At 37.4% G+C, this 24,928-nt stretch overlaps 3 protein-coding genes across 4 annotated transcripts; 2 read left to right on the top strand and 1 right to left on the bottom strand.

The window, feature by feature from the left end:
- The first annotated feature begins 956 nt into the window (after positions 1-956).
- Positions 957-7,016, top strand: LOC122091892. 2 transcript variants are annotated; one of them, XM_042662128.1, is made up of 9 exons: positions 957-1,105; positions 1,364-1,430; positions 2,251-2,416; positions 2,676-3,469; positions 4,524-4,697; positions 4,797-4,913; positions 5,431-5,610; positions 5,712-5,758; positions 6,311-7,016. In XM_042662128.1, the coding sequence occupies exons 2-9, from the start codon at positions 1,383-1,385 to the stop codon at positions 6,621-6,623; spliced, it is 1,839 nt and encodes a 612-aa protein (XP_042518062.1). In that variant the 5' UTR covers positions 957-1,105; positions 1,364-1,382; the 3' UTR covers positions 6,624-7,016. The 2 variants fall into 2 exon arrangements, with proteins under 2 accessions (XP_042518062.1, XP_042518063.1); XM_042662129.1 differs by having other exon boundaries at positions 977-1,110.
- A 1,462-nt stretch (positions 7,017-8,478) lies between these two features.
- On the top strand, positions 8,479-11,108 carry LOC122092293 (pentatricopeptide repeat-containing protein At2g02980, chloroplastic-like). The gene is made up of 3 exons (XM_042662615.1): positions 8,479-8,482; positions 8,793-9,796; positions 9,942-11,108. The coding sequence occupies exons 1-3, from the start codon at positions 8,479-8,481 to the stop codon at positions 10,767-10,769; spliced, it is 1,836 nt and encodes a 611-aa protein (XP_042518549.1). The 3' UTR covers positions 10,770-11,108.
- An 815-nt stretch (positions 11,109-11,923) lies between these two features.
- LOC122092448 (probable glutathione peroxidase 4) lies at positions 11,924-19,008 on the bottom strand. Its single transcript, XM_042662770.1, has 6 exons — positions 18,816-19,008; positions 18,606-18,682; positions 18,374-18,435; positions 17,574-17,692; positions 12,406-12,576; positions 11,924-12,316 (listed from the first exon to the last, which is right to left on the bottom strand). The coding sequence occupies exons 1-6, from the start codon at positions 18,867-18,869 to the stop codon at positions 12,287-12,289; spliced, it is 513 nt and encodes a 170-aa protein (XP_042518704.1). The 5' UTR covers positions 18,870-19,008; the 3' UTR covers positions 11,924-12,286.
- Between the last annotated feature and the right edge of the window lie 5,920 nt (positions 19,009-24,928).

Below are 24,928 nucleotides of genomic sequence, written 5' to 3'. Positions count from 1 at the left end.
TTTAACTACCTTTGAAATTTTTTTAGTGGAGAGAAGGTGCATGGGCATACATTAGAGGATATGTCATTAAATGGAAGGTATAAATTGAATCCGAATTTGAAATTTAATATGTGGCCAATTCACTCTATTTCCTAGATATCCTAATGGTTAAAGTTGCCTAATCACCTTCCAACTATTAGTTTACAGAAGTTTTTCACTGGAAAAAATATTATTATTTCAAAAAGGAATAAAGTGAGGCAATACCTTCTTTTAAATGCAAAATGAAAATTAAAGTTGTATGAACTCTAAAGGTCCAGACTTGATATCAGCAAGCAATCGATAGAATAATATTTTTAATAGTCTTCTTTAGGTGTTTCGAGTGAGATACGTGACAAATGTACACAAAATATAAAGAGATAGATACACCGTAAGTGATATCAATAGAGTGTGAGACACGATATCATATAGGAGGGGTAAGAGACCATTTCAAAGAGAAGAGGGATAGATAGACATACCAGGCAATAGCTTGTGGGATCCAAATATTCCCTAACTTTAGGTTTCGGATGTGGGTCGATCCAACCAATAGATCTTATCACAATTTTCTAAACCCGGACACAAGAAAGAGCGAGAGAATGAGTGTGTTAGTGTGGGTCCCCACATGGAGAGGGTGAGGGAAAGGATCTCCACACCGTCATTACTTTTACCAAGTTTCTGAATCACAATGCTCGCATGGTGTATGGACACGGATGCTCTTCAGTGCAATAGTGCGCATCAGACGCTTGACAGTATCCGGGCATGCACCTGCCCGTCGGATGTACACTGGCCCGTACGCTGTTTCCTGACTCTTCTTAAATATTCCAATCTAACTGTAGAAAACCACTGTTAAAATGACATTTGTCTGTTCAATGGCTCCTTTGCCGTAGATGTTCCACGGCGGACTTTTTGTTTTTTTGCCCTTTTGGCGAACTCTTACGTTGGTCTCTCTCTTCGAGACGAAGATAACAAATACAAGGTGCCATTCCCGAGAAATTTCTCTCTCTCTCTCTCCCCTCCGCTCGTTTCCTCTTCTTCCCGAGAAACCAGAAAGTTGCTTGCAGCCTCCTGTGAAAGAACTAAACCTTGCTTTGTAAGGTTAGTTTTCTGTTATCTCCTTCTTTTAGGGTTTTCTCTGTTTATCCATTATTCTTTTAAAACCATCCTTACTATTATTGTTACGGCATCGAATTTTGTATTCCCACCCCGTTCGTTTATTTTGTGATTCGACTCTCGGTATCCTTTTTCGTTTTGGCCGATTTATAACTCTTTCTTTTGCAAATTTTGGTTGGAAAGTGAGAGATTGTTTCTTTTTTATCACTTATGGTTGTAACTATAAAGTTTTGTGCAGAATTAATAGCTCTCATATTATGGGTTTCAGTTCAGTCTTTAGATCTCTGCAAGAGGTCTTTCCACAGGTATGGGTATTTCAATTAATAGGTCTTGGATATGACTTGATTCATTACCTGATTTTGTTTCTCTCCCCCACCACACTTTGTTTCAGGAAATTGTCCACTAATTGAAATTTTGTCATATAATTTTTCATTTAGAGTCAATTTTTTTATGTTTGATATTCAATGCGTGTATGAATTATGGGTGTTTTTAGCTTATTTTGGAGCCTGGTGTGCCAAAGATTCTCTGTACTAAATTGTTTAGTGTTTCATTAAAACTATCCAAATTTCTTTTCAGTTGCTTCATTGCATGGAACCAGCAATTTCATCTATTTGTTTGTGTGCATGTATGTGGGTGTGTATGATTTGAAAGGACCCATCGTTGAATGGAGATTTCATGTTGTAGAGTGCCTAACCCCCCCCCCCCCCCTCTTGTACTCTGCACCACCCCAATCCCTTCCATCCTCTTTTTTTTCTTTTTTCTTTCCCCCTGTGGACGTTGGAGGTGTCATCTAACTCAAAAAGGTAAAGATAGTGATATGAATCTCTAGGAAGGTAGATAAAATGCCATATGCCATGCTTTAACATTGCCATATGTAAACCTCTCTTTCTCTCTCTCTCCTTAATTTCCTTTTCTTTAGTGGTTTCAGGTGAGGAATTTTTTATTTTTTTTTTCAACTCAGCATAATGAGTTTGTTACCCTAATAATAAAATGGTTTGCTTAGATTCCCTTTGTATCATTCTTTTTCACGGAGTTATTTCTGTGTTAGGGTTTCCATGCAATTATGAACTCTGTCCTTGAAAGATCAATTGAGGCAACACAATCAACTTTTCTTTTTCTTTACAGGTTGATATACGTGTGCTGAAGGCTGTTGCCATTGAACACCCCAAGGATGCTGATGCTGCTGTGGAATGTATTCTTTTTGAGGTTCTTCCCTATCTTCGTAGTCCATCAGAGCCACTTTGTACTCAGAATGATAGTCAAGATGTTAATCATTCAATTTTCGGAGGAGGTAATAGTTTTTTCTATCTCAAGCCTTAGTCTATTTTGGTCATGGTGCTAACCTTTTTTTTAGTTGCAGGTCTTATACGCCTTTTCACTTGTTCTTATTCACTCAATATCATTGTAGTTTGAAATGAAACTGTAATTTTTGTTTTTATTCTTCGCGTTTTTATGGTCTTTAGCCTCTTTATATTATTGTGTAATTGTGTTGATTCCTTTCACTTGCAATTAATGGGTTCTTGTCTATATTGGTTTTGTGGTTGAAACAGAGGAGCCCGGGCAGGGGGTAGTTGAAGGGGTAATTGCAGATTCACAGTCAAATTCAGTATTTGATGCTAGTGAAAATGCTAATGATTCAATCAATACTACCAATGCACTTTTTGGTGATGCAAAATGTGTGAACGAGGAATTTGTTGGTTCTTCTGTTTCAAGTCCCCATGGTGGATATGGTGATGAATTGCAAATGAGCGCATGTGGACTTGGAAACACAGCCTTGGATCAGCCTTCTGTTCACTTATTTTTAAATACTGAAACTGAAGAGTTCATTTCTTTTGGAAAGAGTCAAAATATCAGTGTTGCAGATGGGTCAGATCAGGTTTCACATGTGGGACCTGGACCTTTGATACAGGAAGACTGTTTCACTGACTGCTGTAATGATGCTTCATCTTTCAATATAAAAGATTCAAATGAGTTGGTAATACATGATAGTTGGTCTACTTGTGGAGAGAGTCATCAAGATCAAACTTGCTTAGATGCCGATTCATTGAAAGTGGAAAATTTGCCAGCTTCAGTTCAGCTTATTTCATCGGCTAAAGAATCTCAAGAAGAAACAGCAGATTCTGCAGAATATGAATCTTTGTCAGCAAAGATTGGTGCTATCATTAATGACTTCGAGAAACCAGATTCAAGAAGTCCATCAGAGAATGTTTCTGCAGAAGAGGTCTTTGATGCTGTAGGTCATGTTGAAAATGGGTCTTCATCAATAGCTATTGTTTCACATTCCAGCCAAATTTGTAGCATTGATCTTCTCGAGGAGAGTATTGGAGAAGCAAAAAATAACAAGGTACTCCTGACTTCTAAAGTTCTCTTGACTCTGTCAACTTTTTTATTTTAATGACCCTTTTGTGATCAAAGATCCCTTTCCTGGAAGTTTTCGTAGTAGACAACAGTGCTAAGACTGGAATTGGTGGGAGTAGTGAATTTAGATTTATATTTTGCTTATGCAACTCCATTTATTTTTGGTGGTCAGAAGCTCATAGTCAAGCTGCTTTGTGTTGATTGGATCTGGTTTTGCTTCATTTTATTTCTCTTCTGTTTTTTTTTTCTTTATTCTTAGTCAATCAATGTGGCAATGATTGATCATAAACCTCCAATTTCCAAATTCTTTATATCTATTTCAAATTTTTTTTTTTGTTTACCCAACCTTTTCATATAAACCAGTATGTGATATGAAGATTTTGGTGATATTATAGTCAATAGAAACATAATCTTGTTAGGCTGCTGTAAATTGTTATCTTTTAATAAATGCTTGATCGTTTGTTTCATTTTCTCATGTTAAACATTCATGAGAGGAAATTTCTCGTATCGTAGAAAGGTTTCAAAGGTCTGGGTGAATACAATAAAAGACAGAGCCTCGTTGGATAGATGCTTGAAAAGCTCTCATGTCAATCTCTTGGTTCAATTAAATGAACACGTTCTAGATAGGCAGAAACAGAATTTAGATAGGAGAACATTAATAAAGTTGCCCACCACCAACCTCTTTCAGCGTTGGCAAGGGAAGCGTTCTTCTATGACAAACTTTGGCAAGAATGTGGCAACGGTATTCTCTTATTATTTCAATGGTTTTGTAAGAAAATGTCTTTGTTTTACTGGGCATATTGTTAGTTTCTCATTATTCTGTAGATTTGACTTCTATCCTTTACAGTTCTATTATGTAGAGCTGTATTTGATATTTGACTAGTCTGAAGATTGCTTAGAATGTTTTGCGACTTCACAAGGTGATTTAATCCTGCTTGAGGGTGTACTTAGTTGCAGATGTAGAAATTATTGTCAATTTGAGATACTTTATGCACTGCAGGAAAGACAGTTTGTAAAACTCGTTTATTAAAATGGTGCAGAGAACTCTGTTCTTGGCAATGGAGTCTGTCATCAACAAGATGAAAGAATTGGAGTTTCAAGAGGAAGCTGCGGAAAAGGCCAAAAGGGAAGTTGCGGAGGGTGGTCTTGATATTCTTGCCAAGGTGGAAGACCTTAGAGAGATGCTGCAACATGCTAAGGAAGCCAACGACATGGTTTTGACTTGATCTTATCATTTTTGTTTTTTTAGTTCAGTGGTAAAAATTGTTTGACTTTAACTCATGAAGAAAACCTTTCTTTCTGATTTTTTGCAGCATGCAGGAGAAGTCTATGGAGAGAAGGCGATTCTAGCGACAGAACTCAGGGAACTTCAAGCCCGTATCCAGAATTTGTCTGATGAGAGAGAAAAATCTTTGGCAGTTCTTGATGAGGTGCATTCTGTGACATTTGGTTCATTGATATTGGTTAAATTGATACTTGCCAAACATCTTGCTTGATGAGTTGAAATTAAAAAAGGTGTTTAGAGAATCAGTCCCCCCCACGCCCACCCCACCCCACCCCCCCAAAAAAAAAAAAAAAAAAATCTCTTAAACATTTTTGAGTGTGTTTTTTCCCCTCCTCCAGACTTGGTTTTGTAGTATGTCCTGCTATATTTTGAAGTTATGAACTCAGTTTTAATGAACCTGGTAAACCAGGTAATTTGCTCTCGAAAGTATAACAATCGTCAATTTAGTGCATTTTTCCTACCACATAATTTTGTTTTTGAAAGTGCAGCAGTCATCAAATAGTGCATTTTCCCTCCGGTGGTTCATGATCAATTTTCCTTTCTAAAACTTGACATTAGAACCTCAATGCTCTTTTGATGTTACGGATAAAGAAAAGTCCATATGAAGACATTTGCAGCATTACTAGTTCTTTTCCTTACTTGGTATGTGACTTCTGTGGCAGATGAGCCAAACTCTTGAAATACGATTATCTGCAGCAGCAGAAGAGAGAAAAATAGCCGGGCAAGAGAAGCTAGAAAATGAAAAGTCAGCAAGAATGGTTCTTGTAGAGCAAGAGCTAGCGATGGAGAGGGTAGTTGAGGAGACCAAAAGACTACAGCAACAAGCTGAGGAGAACTCCAAGGTGAGCAGTTACCCCGATTGGGAATATGTTGCATTTTGTTTTGACATTGCATAAAATAATGAACAAAATGACGAATTTGAACTTATTCTCTCATGCTGCAGTTACGGGACTTTCTCATGGACCGCGGTCATGTTGTTGATATATTGCAGTAAGTCCTCATATCTGTATTTCTTTTCGGAAACTTAGGGCAGCAGCTTAGCATGGCTGGCGCTGTCTAAAATTAATCTTTACACGCCATATATTTATCATTTAGAACACACAAGCCTCACATCAGTATGCACCTTGACATGTGAAGAGCCAACATTATGCTTAGCCTCTAGGCTGTTTAATATTTCCGAAGATCTCTTTTTCCATTTCTCTTCTTTATTCTGTTTTATCTGTTTAATGTACGTTCTCCAATCCCAATTTCCCATCGTGGGGTTAAATTACAGAAATGGTTGTCCATAAAGCTAAATTCTTGCCCCAAATAGAAGTATTCATATTGCTGGTTGCCTTGTATAAACAAATTACTAGTTTATCATATTCTAAAAAATTGCTCCCCATGCATGATCAATGGTACGATGTGAAGCATTTATTCCCCCCCCCCCCTTTTTTTTTGGTTTTAGATTTTTGAATGAAAATTTGACAATATTATTTACTACTATGAAATTTCTAGATATGTGATTGCTCACAAAAATTGTTTTTTTTTTTTCTTCATCAGAGGAGAGATTGCGGTTATTTGTCAGGATGTGAAATTGCTGAAAGAAAAGTTTGACGAATGTGTCCCTATTAGCAAGTCCTTATCCTCAAGCCAGACAAGTTGTATTTTAGCATCTTCAAGCTCTTCCATTAAGAGTCTGGTGTCTGATCGGGTTCCTGAGGAAGTCGAGGCTTCTGAGGAGAAGCCAAGCCCAGCTCCTTCATCTGAAGGCCAGGTGCAGAAGAGCAGCGTTGAAGAGAATACTGCTGCTGGTGATGACAAGATCCCTTTGGATGATGGATGGGAATTCTTTGGTGATGAGGACGATTTTTAAGCTGAATCACTAATTGCTTATATGATCCAACTGGAGCAGGCTGGAGGAGGATTGGGCTCTGTTTATAGTATAAAGTAGTGCCTGATAGCGGCATTCTCGGTTTCTTCGGTAAAGCTAGGGTTGAATAAAGAGTTCAAATGATAATTGACTTTTATGAATATATTTAAAAATAGTTATAGGTTTTAAGTGCCAGGACTTGGAGAATTCTATTGGAGACTCTGTGTGGTTTTCCATTAGTATAATCAGGCACGCCCAGATTTCACCTGTACAGCAAAGATACTGATAGTAGTGAATTTGTTAATAGGGGCTAGTATATAGGATCTTCCTTTACTGCTTTTATAAATGAGTTGTTGCTTGTATATACCTGCAAGGTCAAATAGGCATTCCCCTAAATGAACTTGTGTCCAAGGCTCATCTTTCACTGAGAAGTTGATGTTTGTTTATTATACTTGTACTTCACATCAAAACGAAGCTGACCCTAGGCTTGAGGACAGCATGTCTTGGATCATTTTGAGGGTCTTATTATATTTCTCTCTTTTCTTTTCTTTTTTTTGGATTTATATTGAGTTAGGTGGTTAACCTTTAGGCCTGTTCCCACCCTTTCCATTGCACTTCCCACTTTACCTGATTCTGCAAGATCTGAAGATCTATTACCAAATTACACAGGTACACAAAATTGTTCAAGAACTCTCACTGCCACTACAGTCGACAATATCTTAAACACATCTTCAACATGCATGTTGCTAACTTTTGGTATCCCACCGGTCGATGCGCCATCACCATTGTTGGCACCAGTAGTAGTGTTCAGAATGATCTTATAGCCGCCGTGGGATTATCATTGTAAATGTATTTAATAAATTCATCTTTGTTCATAGATCCAAAATTCTTACCTTTCATCATTTTGAAGCTCAGATACTGTTAGCAAGGAGGAGGAGGTTACTCCTATGGTATTCTAAATTTTTAACACAGTAATAACAAGTTGAGGACAAACAAGAGAGGTCAAGAAGATTTTTCCCATATGGTTAATATAAATTTTCAAACATTAATTAGGTAAGTTATTATGTGTTCATTCTGATCAATTTAGCATGGAACCTGTGTATATGCTTGTAGACTAATACTAGCCTGATTCTCAAGGGTCCACTTTTTCAATCTGGCTAAACTACTTTTTAGTTGAAGTTCTGAACAGTGCAGGATATGAAATAGGACATACACCTATTTGGAATTGATTTAAGATCTCAAATCCCTAGCAATGGCTGAGCTAACTGCTTTATGACCACTCTCACGATGGTCGAGCAGATTGTAGACCACCTTCCTATTTTCGGTCTCTCAGCTGGTCTACAATTAGGGATGTAAACGGATCGGATACAGATTGAATCCAGATAGGGATACCCCTAAGCAAATACGGATGTTGATCGAATTCGAATTTTTAATTATCCGTTTACTCTCTAACTTGTGTAATCTAGACCATCTTCCCCCAATGAATATAATTTGCTCTTAATTCATCTTCTAAGTTGTTTTAACTATTTTCCTCATTCTTTAGAATCTGTTTAAACTTCAAGAACCCTCAAAATCATTAATTGATTATTTAATCGGATTGAATAATTATTTTTTGAATAATTCGAATTTTAATCCGGATATCCTTTAATTGGATACGGATACCCTAAACAAATATGAATTCGGATTTCGACTATCCATTTACATCCCTATCTACGATCACTTGAAACCTGGTTACAAGGGAGGGGAGTTGAAGATTAAGAAGTACAATTTTATACAGATAGCGAAAGGCCAAGCCTCATGGTGGTATCAATATTATCCAAATTTAAGTTCAAAATGGTTAGATCAAGCCTGTAATCGGATGGGTGAACCGGTTGTGACCGATCCGATACAGCTGATTCTCACCAAAAACCCTAAAAATTCTCCTATTTTTTCATCTTATGACCGATTCTAGGGTTTTTGGACCGATTCTGATCGGCACTGAGCGATTCCGTCCCTGATTCCGCGTTTTAAAACCCCGCTAACAAGTAGTCATACTCTCCCTCTCTCTGGTATTTTTCTTCTTTGCCATCCTCCTCTGCATCCATTGGGTTTCTGCTGGTTACCAATGGAGTGCACGGTTGCCATCTAATAGCACAAATCTACCTGTCTACGTATGGCACAGTCGTGTATGAGATTTCAACGTCAGCGTAGCGAGAACCAAGCACCTCTGTCTCCCCCCCATAAAAGAGCTACAGGAAGAGGAAGAAGAAGAAGAAAAGCTGGAAGAAGTAGAAGAAAACTTGATTTCTCTGGTTCAAAAATGCCCCAACATGAGAGTTCTCCGCCAGATTCATGCCCATGTGCTTACTCATGCCCTCCCCTCCTCCTCCCTGTCCTTCCTACTTAGCAAAATTGTGGGCTTTTGTGCACTCTCGCCTCTTGGGGATATTGATCATGCCCGGCGCGTATTCCATCAGATTCGGAACCCAAACATATTCTGCTGGAACTCTATGATCAGGGGTTGTTCCCTAGTCGAAACCCCATCTAAAGAACCTTTCTTTTTCTACCGAAAATTAATTAAGAGGTGTTATCCAAACCCCAACAGTTTCACTCTAGCTTTTGTTCTAAAGGCCTGTGCAATCGTTTCTTCTCTCAATGAAGGTCTTCAGATCCATTCCCATGCCTTGAGGACTGGGCTTGGCTCAAGCCAGTTCGTGCAGACCGCATTGGTTAATTTATATTCGAAATGTGAGGATATTGGTTCTGCTCGACGCCTATTTGATGAAATTCCAGAGAGAAACTTGATTGCTTGGAGCACAATGATTAGTGGTTACGCTAGAACTGGGTTGGTTAATGAGGCCTTGAGCTTGTTTAGGGGAATGCAGAAGGTCGAGATTAGTCCGGATGAGGTTACTCTGGTTAGTGTCGTTTCAGCTTGCGCTACATCTGGGGCGTTGGACCTGGGCGAATGGGTTCATGCGTTTATTGATAAACACTTCATCAATGTTGATCTCGAGCTTGGTACTGCACTTGTTAATATGTATGCTAAATGCGGATGTATTGAAAGAGCACGCAAACTGTTTGATGAAATGCCTATTAAAGATACGAAAGCTTGGAGCTCTATGATCATGGGTTTGGCCATCCACGGGCTTGCAGAGGATGCACTCAATGTCTTCTCTAGGATGGAAGAAACCAAGGTAGCATCATACAATCATTAATTTCATCCCCCCCCCCCCCCCCCCCCCCTCTTTGATCTTAACTTTTATATAGTGTTCAATATTTGCTCGATAGGCGAAGATTTGAGATTTCTTCTCGTAAATATCTGCTTGAATTCTATTTCAGGTGAAAACTAATCATGTAACATTCATTGGAGTTCTGTCTGCTTGTGCCCATAGTGGGCTGGTAACAGAAGGCCAAAGATATTGGTCGACCATGCTTGAGAGTGGAATTGAACCTTCAATGGAGCACTATGGCTGCATGGTCGACCTTCTTTGCCGAGCTGGTCTCATTGAAGATGCTTACACGTTTGTTCAAACCATGCCTATCCCACCTAATGCAGTAATATGGAGGACTTTAATTGTGGGTTGCAAGAAAACTGGAATATTGGATAGAGGGGAGATTATTGCTGAGAGGCTTCTAGAACTGGAGCCACTCAATGGGGAGAATTATATTCTCATTTCCAACATGTTGGCATCAAGGTCACAGTGGGAAAAGGTGAGCCACATGAGGAAGAAGATGAAAGATATTGGTGTGAAGCCAATCCCAGGGTGCGGCTCAATTGAGGTTGATGGGTTTGTACATGAGTTCGTCATTGGTGATGGGTCTCACCCTGAGATCAAGGAGATAAACAACATATTGAGGGATATATCTGAGCAGGTCCGTTATGCTGGGCACGAGGCATGGACCTCGGCTGTTCTCCACGATGTGAATGAGGATGAGAAGGAGAGTGCTCTTTTTGAGCACAGTGAAAGGCTTGCAGTTGCTTTTGGACTATTGAAAACCAAGGCACCAGCAGTGATTCGGGTAGTGAAGAACCTCAGGTTTTGTGATGATTGCCACGAGGTGACAAAAATTATCAGCAAACTCTACAAGCGGGAGATCATTGTGAGGGACCGAGTCCGCTTCCACAAATTCATTGATGGAACCTGCTCCTGCAGGGATTACTGGTGATCATGGACCCCTTCAATATATCTTTTGCGCTTCTTAACAATCATTTTGTGAGGTGAATACTTTAGCAGAGCAGATTCGGACACATCTGGGTCAAGATCATATTGGTTTTCCCGTTCCTAGATTGTGCCTTTGCAAGTTAATTTAATCTTCAACAGAACTATCTTCAAGCTATGGAAAATTACTTGATGGCCATACCAAGGAAAGGATGAAAGATATATGTATAGTGTGAGGAAAAGCCTCAACCATTGCTGCTTCATTATTAAATTAGCCTGTGATGTAAATTGAAGATTGTTCTATTTCATTGATCTGATAACTGAGGTCAAGCCTTATTTTTCATTACCACAATTTTATTTATTTATTTTGAGACCATCTGAAAATTCAAGATTAGATGATCATCAATCCTAAGAGGGGTAACAAAGTTGGCAAGCAACCTTTGTCTCAGGAATCGTGTGGTTTTGAGTTCGACTCCTTTTATTTTCTTGAGTCCACTTAGACGGAGTGTTTAATACTCTTTACTGCTTTCGGTGAAAGTTGAATGAAAATTCCAGTATGGTCCGATCCATACGATTGTGGGGTTAACATGGGCTTGTAAGACTAATAAGACAAAATAAGGCAGATCATTTCATGCAACCAAGTGTTTGGTTTTGTTCAGCATTTATTGAAGCTATGTTTGGTAGCTAGGAGAATCAAAGGGAAGAGAAGTACAATTTTTCATACTTGAAAAATAAATGTATATAATCATTACCTCATGTGATTATAACATTAACTTCAAATCATTCCATGTTCGACCGTAAAATTTCCTTTCACTTCGCATCCAAAACCTTTGCTATAATATGTAAAGTAAGAATTACATGTAAAATGTATCATTACTAAATATGGTTAAAAAAATTAAATAATTCATACAATCACATTTGATCACGTGGGGTAATGATTACATCATTTCTTCTTTTTTTTTAAGTATGAAAATTTTGCTTCCCTTTACTTTAAATTTCTCTGCAACCAAATGGTGTCTGAGTGATTCATGACTTAACAAAAGAAGAGTAAAATCCAATAAAGCATGCATTTTTCTTTGTTCTCAATGATAATAGAAACTCAAGATTTCCACATCCTTCATGATAAAAAATTTTGCTGTGCTACCAAGTTTTCCCTGTATATCACACCAAAAAAAAAACTTGTTCTTTGTTGCTACAACCATTACATTCTTATAAACGGAAGCTGTGCACATATAAACAAAATTACAACACACAAGGGTTGCAAATTAAGAATTGCAAAACATGTAGTACGACCTATGGCATTTAACAGCTGAGGATATCGCTTCAAACATCCTTAAGAAACTAAGGTATGTTTTGAGGCAGAGGTCTGAGAAGAGTACCAGTGATTATGATAACAAACCGATTACCACAAGACAACTCCAAACATTTTTGGACAAGTAAATACATCAACTTCTTTCTACATTTCTCATTTCCCATTTCCCCCTGGTATCTAACTCGTTGTGGACCCAACTTGTACGTGAAGTCTCATAATCCCAATGCTTTCTGGATGTCTTTCTGCATCACAGAACCAAAGTGAAAAAGAAGAAGAAGAAAGAGAATGACCTCAAGCAAACACAAGAAAATTTAAAAAGAAGGCAGCCTACCTCGATGGACAACGGAGCAGTCGTAGTCGCATACCGTTTGATAACACGGCCCTCTTTATCAACTAGAAACTTGGTGAAGTTCCATTTGATCCTTGACCCAAATGCACCTCCACTTTTACTAGCCTTCAGGAATTTGTAGACTGGTGCTGCATCTGGACCATTAACGCGAACCTAACAGAAGAGAGAGCCGAGAATCAGTTTTGTTATCCATATAAAATTCTAAATCAGTTGAACTTTCTAAAATTGATCATCTCATCATAATAGATGTGATTTGGTGACTAAACATGGACAGTCACAAGAATGGCGTCTCTCTTTTGTGGACTGAATCTAGACATAGCAAACCCCGATATACCTTACAACTACATTTGCAAAACCTAGGAAAAAATTCACTGAACTGTAGGCACGTGATTTCCAATTTTGGCAAAGCAATGAGGACATAAAAAATACTCTATAGTGCAAGAGCACTTCATCTGCTTCTTGCTTGTTATGGAATTCTCTGACAAGAATCAGGGTCGTGTTGCTTGACAAGTCTTGAATACAGACGGGTCTGCTGCTACAACATATGGGCCTGCTGGATTTGGCAGTAATGTAAGATACTCACTGATTATTGATAATAGCAACAAATTGGTACAGTTCCACTAGAATTTCTGCAGAATTCTTGGCCTTGCCAGAAGGATTACACGACTTGGGAATCTGGGTTTAAGATTAGGATAGTGGCACTAGACTGCCAAGCAGTGGTTAATGCAGTGAAGAAAAAAATAGTTGAGACTTGGAAGCAAAAAATATAAATACATGATATTCTTCTTCTGCTTAATCAAGAATGCAGTCTGATTATCCATCATCAATTCAAGGGAACTTAACACCGTAGCAGATCTTCTACCCAAGCTTGGATGCACTAGTCCACTACAGAAATGGGTTTTTAATCCACAAATGCTTTTTGGAGAAGAGTCGGTTACTGTCATGGATTGATTAAAAACAAAACTACAAAAGCAGTATTATTATGATCTCTAGCTTCCAATCTGGTGATTTTCTCGCTCTGATATAGTGTCTTACCAAATGCGTACAACCAAGTACTATTGTATCATATAAATGGTTAGTTGAGCTCATCAAATCGGAAGTGACCAACGTCGGATTTTCTGTTGAGCTTCTTCTTCTGTTCTCCCTTAAAAGTGAAAAAAGACCAATGAGCCATAAAAACTACAATTCCTATGGTTATGCCGAAAATGAAGGTGCATGTCTATCCCCCCATTAGCTATTCTTCAAATTCCAAACAAAAGATGATCTGTCGGAGCAAGGAAGGATGAAATATTTGCTGATGTTTAAGATATACACCATTTCTTGTTTCAGACATCATATGTTTACTGCTGCATGCATCTCAAATCAGCTCACTAAATTAGCAACTTCTTCTAGGCCCTTCCCATGCCAAGTGGTTGTCTTGGTCATCAACATATATGTTAAAGCAAAGTATTGCACCTAAATGTTCAAGCACTTAAATAAGGTTTGACAAGTGGCACCTTTTCAGAACCATCTTTAGTACATTAGTCAAAGACTCCAACAGGTCTTGATGTAGAACCATGGTTCTAAAACTCGGATCAGATCGCTCAGTATCAGCCTTGACCGATCCCCTATCTTGACCACTCCGATCCCAATACACATGTATGGTCCAAGGATTAAAAAATAAATAAATAAATAAACAAAAAAGGGGGAAGATCTGTCCAATCCAGGCCAATCTTGATGGCTTGGATCGGTATCGGAATGGTATCGGCCTTGACCGATCCTGCGAACGTTCCCGAGTTTTAACCATGCGTAGAACTGAAGACCTAGTGCAGGAGGATCAAGAAAGCTGCTACCTAGTGTGGTCCAGCCTTTTCTAAGGCTTGGGTCCACTTTTATTTCATGTTTTAAGTGTTTCTTGTATGTTTTAAGTTGGATTGGGTTTTGTTGGTTTTAATGTTGAATTTGACCTCTTTCATACGCTGCTGATCTGTTTCATCTGATTTTAATATTGTGACAAAGGTTGATCTCAACAACAAAAACCTGTGAAGAAGAAGATGAGAAGAGGAGAGAGGGTGAACATGATAGGAATAGAAATGGAATGCCTTTATCGTGGACAGCCTCCCCCTTATATTAATCAAGCAACCAACTCTTGGTAGGAAACATACCAAGAGTCTAAGTCTAATTACAATAGAACATAATAACCAAATCTAAGTCTAATTACAGTAAAGGTAAACAACTAAAAGCAGACTATAACTCAACATTATCCCATTATCCCACGTTACACAGTGCGACACACCTTAACAAATATCATACATCAAGTTTTCATTGTGTTTATGATTCTGCAACCTGTTCATTAGTCTGAACTTTATTTTGACAGATTTAACCCTGTCCTAGTCTTACAAGGATTCCTCTATAATTTCAGATCCAAATATGGGATCCTGCTGAAACTTTCAGCAAAGATCATCCTCCCTAAGAAGAGAACCCAACCTGGATTTCAGGTTCATGTGTTGTTTTAATACTGTTATATGAGTTTTCTCCTAATCTGGACTCTTGTTTCTCTATCTCTCTCTTTTTTTTGGTGCTGTTTTAATTTCTTAAATCAGTATTACATTAAGTGGTATCAGAGATATGGCAGAGAACAATTCAAGAATTCTAGACCCACTTCCTGATCCTTTTAATAAGATCGTTGAGATGTTACAGCAGTTAGCTACAGATCAAAGAAGCACGAATGAACGGATGATAACCGGCACAGCCTACAGCTAACAACCATACTCAAAGGTTTACAAGGATAGAGATCCACAGAGGGTTTACACACCCCATAAAATTTTTGAAGATCACATGCGAGTATACTTTAATGACGGTAATGGTGCACCCCAATGGTGCTTTGATGAAACAAGACGAAACTCATGTTCAGGTCATTGATCGCTACTACTGGCCACATATATTAAAGGATGTCGATCATGTGATTAAAATATGTTGTATATGCCAGGGAGAGATGATGTAGAACTGAGACCTATCGCAGGAGGCCACGAAAGCTGCTGCCTAGCATGGCCCAGTCTTTTCTAAGGCTTGGGTTCACTTTTATTTCATGGTTTAAGTTGGATTGGGTTTGTTGGTTTGGATGTTGAATTTGACATCTCTCATACACTGATCTGTTTCATCTGATTTTATAATCATACATCAAGTTTTATTTGGGTTTCATAATTCTGTATCCGATCATTAATCTGAATTGCAGTTTTTGGACTTAACCCTATCCTAGTGTCACTAAGAATCCTTCATATCTTCAGATCCAGCCATTGGATTTGGCTGGAATTTTCAGTAAGGTTTACAGCCCCTTAAAAGAACTCCTGGAGCAGAATTTCAGCCTGTTCTCATTATTTGAGTTGATTCTATATGTTTTCTCCTATTGCTGGAATATTATCTCTGTGCTTTCAATTCTGTTGTTAGTGCTGGTTTATCAATTAAATCAGAACTACATTAGTTCCTCAGTTTTTTGACAGAATATGAGGTTAGTGCTCAATAAGTCTACCAGTTTTGTGCTATTATCCATACACATTTTCGGCATTACACCCTACAAGCTAGCTTTGACAGACTTATGTCTGAATATTTCCATTGGGTGCTTTTATCTTGTTTCAAACAAACAGACCCAAACAGCACTAAGCTGCTTCTCATGATTAAGGTTAGAAGCATTTCCCATGGCCTCTAAATATGGTTGTGATCAAACCCCGATTCTTAAAACCAATTTCCATATGAGTTTAAGTAAAAGATAAATTCAAAATATAAGGCTCAGGTGTGGGAAATTTGCCACAAAAGTATGATGAAGAAATAGCCCTATTGCTTCACATATTTACTAGATATGGTACTTTGTTTGTCAATTAATTGTGAACCTCTCCATCTAGTGTGATTTTACAAGAGTGATGTAGGCCCACTCCTTCACCTCTCTGGAGTTGTTTGGGCATTTCTGTATCGACGTTAGCTCCTCGCCAATGAACTTGGCATCTTGTACCTTTTTTTTTTTTTTTTTTTTTTTTGAAGATTTACCCCTGCAATGGGTATGTAGAACATTTGGGAGGAGGAGCAGAACAGGGTGAACAGGGATTATCTTAGGCATTTGGAGGTTACCAAGAACTCATCATGCAGAGATCAGCAAGGTGAGCCTCTCCAGTTGACATCTTCAGAGTGCTAATTTCATTTCAACTAAATATAAGAATGGAAAGAGGTGATTAGATCAGAACCCCCACGCGCCCCACCCCCCACCCCCCCCCTCCCCCCCCAAAAAAAAAAGAAAAGAAAAGAAAAAGAGCATCAGGGTCACACAGGTGATGATGTTTGATATTCTTTGGCCCTATAGGTCTCATGGACTAGATGACTCTGATGAGATGGAAGCCTTAATCCTAGTTTGAAGCAATCTCCTTCCCTTAAGTGATCTGAACATGTAGAATGATTATATTGCAATAATCGAAGTTGGATGGGGCTTCCCCCAGAGATATATTCACCTAGTCAGGAATGCTAGAACTCTCGTATCATCTAGGAATATCTCTTTCCTCAATAGAGTTAAAAATAGAAACTGACAAGTTTGGTAGAATAATATCAATACCCAGGGCTACTTTTCTTTGATGCAGTTTGCTTTTCCTTTTTTAATGACTGGATATTCTCCTGTTTTTGTAGCCCTTTAATGGGGTTGTTAAACTTTATCCCATACACTTTCTTTACATCCTTAATAAAAGTGTTTTGATGTCATAAAATTAAATGGGATAATTAATTGGGAATGTATCATGTATTCAGCATAACAAACTAGTTTGGACTCCATATACTAAGCAGATATTTGAAATAGTTTACCATAAGGGATTCACGAAGAAATTCATCTGCAGTGGTTCAATAATATCTCATGAGGTTCTCAGCAAAATATCTGATCCCACAGCTTACGTAAATGGTGCACCGCCAAGAGAATAGTTCAGAAGCAGGATAGACTACATTGAACAAAACTTTCAAGCACTCTTAACAGTTTGCATTGTCGTAGATGCATTAAGATATTCAACAATCCACTTTTTGAATGCACTGAGAGAAACTCATTCATCTAACCCTGCTGACTATACTGTTTGATCAGAGTGAATTCAATGGTAACTAGAACATCATCAGTGGTGGAATCCATTTCATAAAGCTTACTATACCTTTTGGAAAACTGGATACTCAGCCTTGTATCTTGTACAAGCAAAAGTCTCTGCCTCAAGGCTTGTCCCAGGCTCTTGATACAAGAATTGATTGCATGGAAATGCCAAAATCTCCAAACCTGAAATTCAACCAGAGCAAACAATTACTCAGAAAAAAGGTTGAAACTATGAATTCACTGGATAACTTGATTAAATATCAAATACCCAACTGACAAAACAAAAATTTCAAGATTGCAACCAAACGTAAAATTTTGAATACAGAGATTCATGGTTGTGCTAATTCATCCACGCAACTTAATACAAATTGGATCTTAAGTTAGCAAAGCTTGTGATGCCCAGTCAGAAAGAGTTTCAATTGGAGGAAATTGTCAAGGCTGTTGGTGAGGTTGCCACCTGGCCTGCCTCAACGCCATATCCTGGAACCCTGATGGGATAAGGAGAGATTTGAGGAGGCGATTCCTAACTGCAAGTTACCATTTTTTCCTCAAGCGGACAAATCCAAGAGTCTATTTATGGTAGATTCTAGCAATAGAAAGTTATGCAATCCCAGTAAAGCCCAAAAACTTTCCTTCATTCATCGTCTTCGATCCAAAAAAAAAGGCATGACCTCAAGGGTGCGTTCTAAGTTCTAAAAACAGAAAATACCCCAGGAAGATTTTCGTTGGTGCATCACAAATAGAGTTACTATTTCGGGAAAAAATCAAAAGGAAATGCAATTCAAGGGTTACCTTAATTTTCCAAAATTGAAGGAAAAAATCATGGGAACAGAGGAAAAAGAAGATAGAAGACAACAATTTCACCTTTGTCCTTGTATTTACTATAGAGCTCTGTCAACTGCGTGTAATTGACCTCCGTAAACCCACTGCAACACGGAATCAAAGATTAGGCAATTAAAGAGGTTTCTTAGTTTCTAGTTCCAAGTTCCAAGTTTCAACCCAGAATTGGAAGAAAGGGGAATTCCCATTTATACATAAAAGAGTACAAAAATGGAAGGAAGAAGAAGAGAAAATTTGAAAAGAAAAAGATAAATACCATTTTGAAGCAACATTAACAACAAGGAGAACTTTCCCTCTGTAAACGCTAAGATCAGCGTCCTTACCTCTGCTATCCTGTACCCAAAAAAGAAAAAAACAAATTCTCAAAATCGGTGTTCTGATCCAAAACCACACAGGGATATGCAGGAAGAATGAAAAAAAAAAAAAAAAAGAAGGAGAAGCCTTAAGAATCGGAGTCAGACTATACCTTAACTGAGAATTCATGGATGGACCGTTGAGGAATCGATTGAGAAGAACCCATCAGATTGTTGTTCTTCTCGTCTTCTTCCTCAATTGAGCTCAAAGATTTTTCTCCCCTTTATATAATATGGTTGGCTATTATCAGCTATGAGGATTGAGGAGTCCCGTGATTGAGGCAATGGTGAATGTGGTAAGGAAAAATCAATGTACGAGTCTAGTGGTCAATATGTAGCAGACACCAAATTCAGAATCCAGATCATCGAAGACTGGTGAAGAACAGACACGTGTCCAGTAAAAACACTCAAGTCCCTCCACATGTATGATGGTCACCAATGGGTGTAACCCAACATGTGGCACTCACAGGAGGACAACCAATATGAAACTGACTATTGGCAACAACGAAAAATCCTGTCTCTACCCTTTTCAATATTATTAAAGGGCAAGTGTGATTTTAGTTGCATAAGAGACACATCCAGACACAAGGGCACCCCTTCAAAGGGGTACATGGGTCATTGCATGCCTCTGTTTCGTTTTGACCCTTATGCCTCACCAATTGGTGACAACTTTGTTCCTTATTATAGACCTAGAGACACAACTATTCGATACATCCCACACCATCCATGGGTTATAAGAATATCACACATGATTGGATGTGAGATTGGTTGGGTGGTTACTATGGGGAAGAGGAGCCTTATTCACCTATATGAAGCTTTACACACTTATGCACGGTGACAAGTGTTTATTTCACAAATGCCCCTCCATGTTGCCAATTACACTGTTATGAGGGGTATTTGTGAAAAAAAAAAAGAGACATGTTATCAAGAAAAACATGCCTCAAGAGACATTATTACTCTCCACATATAGCGAGTTGTTTTGCTTGATAAAATGAGAAAATCTTGTGGTTTTAGTGATTAGCGCATTATTAGTAATATCGGGTAATTGAAGCTGGTACTTCGAGACATGAGGATTGATTCCAGCTACATGCGGTTATGTGTTCTCCCTTTTGAGGAGTACGTAGGGGCAAAAAAAATCTTAAAAGCATAAAATTTGAACTTTGGATTGGATTAAAAAAAATAATAATTTCAGAGTTAAGATGATACTCATCAATTCAAGAATGATAAAGATATTCTCTCATCAGGAATTTTTTTTTTTTAATTTATATTTTATTTTCCCCTTTTTTTCTCTTATATTTAATTTATGGCCCCATCAACACCATAGGTGTGTGAATAGTGTGAGAATTTCCATTAGCAAGTCCAATGAAAGCACTGAAGAAAGATCATTATTCTTTAATTTAATTTAAATTTAAATTTCGATTACAATTTTTTTTAGTTATTTACTAATAATAATAATAATAATAATAAAATTGTCGTGCCATAGAGTCTTTGGATCCCAGTCGTGACTCGTGACTCCAAAATCCAGAGACTTCCACGGCCAATAAAAAACAATTGGTGGGTCCCAGTGCCATAAATTCCGAAATTGACAGCTTCACCTAATGGTCATTGAATCAAACAACAGAAGCCTTATCCAATTTTTGATTCCGAACTCCCACATCCCAACTAGATTTTCATTTCTTATGTGAGCTTTGGTTGAATATTTCAATTGTCAACTAAGCTTTCCCTTTCCCAGCTTAATCTTGAATAAATTGGATCACCTTGAAACACACAGGTGAGGATCATGGTTACAAAACAAGGTTTGCAAAAATAAATAAATAAAATACGATATGGACAGTCCATACATTGTCTATATCTGGCCGTATCAGACTGATTCAATATCAAAAATGCCAATTTTCAATTAAAAAAAATTCAGTTTTTGACCAGAATAATTGATCTATATCAGTATCAATCTCCGACAATACTGATATATATTGGCTGATACGATATGATACCTAGAACCCTAGTGATTATCAACCACTGCAACCTAAGGGTTTCACTGTCCTTGAAAATTCTTTTGAAGACCTTTGTGGGTGATCTATGCAGCAAAGGATAAGTTTTTGGATACTTGGATATCACCCAAAGATAGGTTTTTGGATATTCTTCCATTTCTCAAAGATAGTGATTTAACTTTGAATATATAAATAAATAAAGTGATACGACTCCTCGCACCACCAATCTCATGACGTGGTGAATGGTCTAATCAACATGGGCCTGCATTGTTAAGGATAAGAGAGAGTGTATCAATGTAAGACTCACATGGTTAGGATATCATAAAACATGAGAAGCCATCTCCACACATTCCCACCACATAAAAATCTAACCATTGGATACATAATCAAAATAAGTTTGATCATTGTCTCTGCATTCAAATATATAAAAGAGGTGGAAGGGTTACAGTTGTGACTCATGAGTCATGAAGTGCTGCTGTTTCTAATGAAAGAAGGAATGGGGTGCAGGCCTTAAACACCCCCCCCCCTGAACCTGTTATATATGTGCTGCAAAGTCCAACCATGGCCGGCCGGCCGGCCAACGGAACACATATACAGGAGAAATTGCTAAAAATCAATAGGCATATATATAATGCTTGAAGTTACTATTTTATGTGAATGTAAATTCTCAAAGAAATCCAACAGTAAACCTTGGTATGAACTGGTTCTTGTATTTACATTTATGTTGGACTCCATGAACCAGAACTGTCTGAGAAATCAAACAGACATACAAATAGAAACAAAAATTCTCCAACTGACTAACTAAAAGAAATTATGAATGAGAAATTCTTAAAGAAGATACAAAAGATCGATATGAAAAATTTAGCTTATAAATTGAAAAAGGAAAACAAAAAATGTTTGATAGAGGTTACTATGAAGAGCCTATCAACTAAGGGGTCGTACCAATGCATGAGGTTTCCTTATGTGCGAGGTCCAAGGGGGTGAGAATCAATTACAAAAAAACTCATGCTCACTAGGACGTCTCGAGTTCGAGTCTCCTAGCTATTACCTACTTCCCTTCCTACCTATTAAAAAAAAAATATTACATTTAAATTCAAGGATGATTGTTGGACTGCCTATCTGCTTTCTACATTTACAGTAACCTGGGTAAACTACATATTGTTCAATAGGTATGTTGAAAATGCCATCAATAGTGCTCTATTCTCCTCCTGAGAACTCTATCACCATGAAGCCATTAATCTTGTGCCATAAGTTCTACCAAAAAAAAAATCTTCTGCCATAAGCGCATAAGTATAATTGAAATGAAATAGGACGACCACAATCTGAACTCTACTCCGTTTGTCAACCCAAGTGATCAACTTGGCGATATGTTCACTAAGGCTCTATTTCGGCCTGCGTTTCTTAGTGGTTGTTCCAAGTTGGGTATGGAAGATATATATATATATATATATTCCAGTTTGTATTGTGTTAAAAGTGTGCCGTGGGATAATACGTGGGATAATACAGGATACTAAAGAATAAGTGGTATAATGTACCATGGGATAGTGTTTGAGTGGTCATGGGTTCAAATCACTACTTGGGGTAATTTCCTTTGATCCATGTTGCCGACTGATTGTGGGTGGGATGTTCTTGTGGTATTACTTTGTCTCTTTCTTTTTCTTTCCTCTTCTTTTCTTTTTTCTTTTTCTCTTTCTTTATGTTTATTTTATTTTACCCTTTCGCGGATCCATGTAACCGACCCCATTTAGTTGGGAAACGACTAACCTTTTGTTATTGTTGTAGTTTAGTTGTTATTTCTTTTTAGTATTCATCTCTATTTGTCATAAGACTTAGACTTTTAGTAAATTTCCCACTAAGTGTTGATGAGTTATAAGTAAAGGGCCACGCTGCTTTTTTAGGAATCCTCACTTCAAAATTACATTTCAAGTATCCCTAAAATCTTTATTGGTTATCCCTACTCCAAAATGAAGATTTTCCCAAGTTCGCTCTATCTCAACCTCACTTTTACTCCTGATCTCATCTTCACCATCATTGCCGCCACCCTCGCCTTACTCCCCTCAACCCTGACCCATCCCTCTCTACCACCTCACCATGCTCTCTGCCCCCACCCAACCCCATAAATTCCCTGTTTTCTATAGAATAAGAGAAGGAGAAGAGGGGTAAAGTGAGGAAAGACAAGGTAGATTAACCATCAAGTTTGCAGAATATGGGTCAAGGACACATAAATCTGATACGATTTCTGCAACTCACCCATGAAAACAATGGGATGTCTAAGCAACAACTCGAGCACTTAAAATGGATATCAAACTATATCATTTTTAAGTGTTATATAGACTATTCTCAGATGTATAAGAAATGAGATTCTCAATGCTGGCTTAATTTTGATGCTCATACATGAGAGGTTTCGATAGTTTCGATAGTTTTCGATAGTTGTAGTTGAATATTGTATGTGCATTTGTTGTGTTAATGGTTGGTGTCTCTTTGGCTATATATCAGTGTATTGGATTTAGAATGTTCGATTATAAATGAAAAAGATGCTTAATAAGAAACCTACTTATAAAAAAAAGGTTGATTAATATCATGAGAGATATATTTGACTATAATTAGACAGAAATTCCGAACTCAGTGACATGGTTTATTAATATTTTATAAAATAACTTAAAATATTATTTATAAAGCAACAAAACTAGGTGGAGTCGTGGGGTGGATGTGGATGGAAGACAAAGGGGTGAAGGTCCGGCGGAGAGTAAGAGGGAGAAAGAAAAAGAGTCCAGTGGAAACGGAGGTTTTTTTTTTTTTAATGAACCGATCCAATAAAGTGGATCTATTTGATAGAATAGCCACTTTCTGCCAATCTAGATTTTTATTCTAACGGTTTCAAATCCTTTGGGGTGAGTTGCAAATCTAGATTTTTATTCTAACGGTTTCAAATCCTTTGGGGTGAGTTGCAGTGAGGATTTAATGGTTGAGAGGGTTTTGACCTGTATCCTAACTATTGGATTTTTACTGTCTTACCACAGAGGATTTTTATGTTTATCCCAACACTCATCCTTATATGCTTAATAACTTGGTAGGCTTAGGCGCTTAACTAGGTTTATAGATTGGATTGAATTTGGTATGCATTTTCAAAATAGATCATTTATCTAGAACATATGCTAAAGTCTAATTTTTCTCTATTTTCTCACTTTATAGTATGTTCTAGACTTAGATTCTGTTAAAAATATGCATATCAAACACAATTGAAAACTCTTCACCTAAGCTCTCATCGCATCTCTGCATCCAAACCAACATCTATAAGGCTATTACCTTCTTTTAAAACATTTTTTTTTTCTTTTTGGGTAGCATATATTGGTGTATATGCGCATTCTTTTTCCTTGATGCATTTATTGAATTCAAAGTAGTTGCTTGATAAAAAAATGAAATCCATTGATCTTTTTCTTTTACATAGAGCAAGTTAAACCGACTTCCAATGAATGGAGATTTTGGTATGTCTACAGATTATCTGGGACACTAAAGTATTTTTAAGAGAGAGAGAGATATTTAAGGGTAAATTATTATTATTTTTTAATAATTTATAGACATTAAAACAAACGTTTAATTAAAATTTTTCCATTATTTTATGATTTAAATAAAATTAATCCATAGACATTAAAGTATTAAACAATTTTCTTTTATAATTTTTTTCTACTTGCTTTCGTATGGTTCTTTTGCTCCTTATTTACGAAACCATTAATTGCCCGTCATTGGTGCACTCCCCATGCCGTTTGCCTATAGAATCCCCCCAACCCTATTTATTATTAGGTAAAAAAAAGAAATGGGACCCTATTGGCACAAGTACACACTAGTTTGCAATTCGTGGCCAATGAAAAAGTGTGTAGGGGCATCTTAAACATGGGGGCAACATGATATTTCCAAAGTTATTGTGTCTAAACATAAACATGTGCAAATGGGTGGAGGTAGCTTTATTTTTCTCTAATTATTAATATAGCTTCGTCTAAACTCTAAAAAGGGGAAGTTTTAATTCTCAAATTCCAAATTTATTATTCTAATTTCTGAATTACTTACACTACTAAATACTAAAGAGTGGAATTTTTTTTTCAATAAAAAAATGTACATTGGTTTTTTATTTATTTATTTTTTGCCGGCAACTTGGCATTCATTATAAGATAATGCTTTTATTAGTAGAATAATTAAGGCGTTAAGATTTTCAACCAAAAAATAAATAAAAATTAAGGCAT

The sequence above is a fragment of the Macadamia integrifolia genome, chromosome 10 (assembly GCF_013358625.1).
Source record: "Macadamia integrifolia cultivar HAES 741 chromosome 10, SCU_Mint_v3, whole genome shotgun sequence".
NCBI classification, from domain to species: domain Eukaryota; kingdom Viridiplantae; phylum Streptophyta; class Magnoliopsida; order Proteales; family Proteaceae; genus Macadamia; species Macadamia integrifolia.
This window is presented reverse-complemented; position numbering and strand designations above follow the sequence as displayed.

Excerpts from the sequence above, each read along its gene's own strand:
- LOC122091892 (XM_042662128.1), top strand. The coding sequence starts at position 1,383 with ATGGGTTTCAGTTCAGTCTTTAGATCTCTGCAAGAGGTCTTTCCACAG. Across the intron at positions 3,470-4,523 it reads GAGAAGCAAAAAATAACAAG|AGAACTCTGTTCTTGGCAAT; the intron begins GTACTCCTGACT and ends AAAATGGTGCAG. Across the intron at positions 5,759-6,310 it reads CATGTTGTTGATATATTGCA|AGGAGAGATTGCGGTTATTT; the intron begins GTAAGTCCTCAT and ends TTTCTTCATCAG.
- LOC122092448 (XM_042662770.1), bottom strand. The coding sequence starts at position 18,869 with ATGGGTTCTTCTCAATCGATTCCTCAACGGTCCATCCATGAATTCTCA. Across the intron at positions 18,683-18,815 it reads TCCATGAATTCTCAGTTAAG|GATAGCAGAGGTAAGGACGC; the intron begins GTATAGTCTGAC and ends TTTTGGGTACAG. Across the intron at positions 12,577-17,573 it reads AGTATCCAGTTTTCCAAAAG|GTTCGCGTTAATGGTCCAGA; the intron begins GTATAGTAAGCT and ends CTCTTCTGTTAG.
- LOC122092293 (XM_042662615.1), top strand. Across the intron at positions 9,797-9,941 it reads CTAGGATGGAAGAAACCAAG|GTGAAAACTAATCATGTAAC; the intron begins GTAGCATCATAC and ends ATTCTATTTCAG.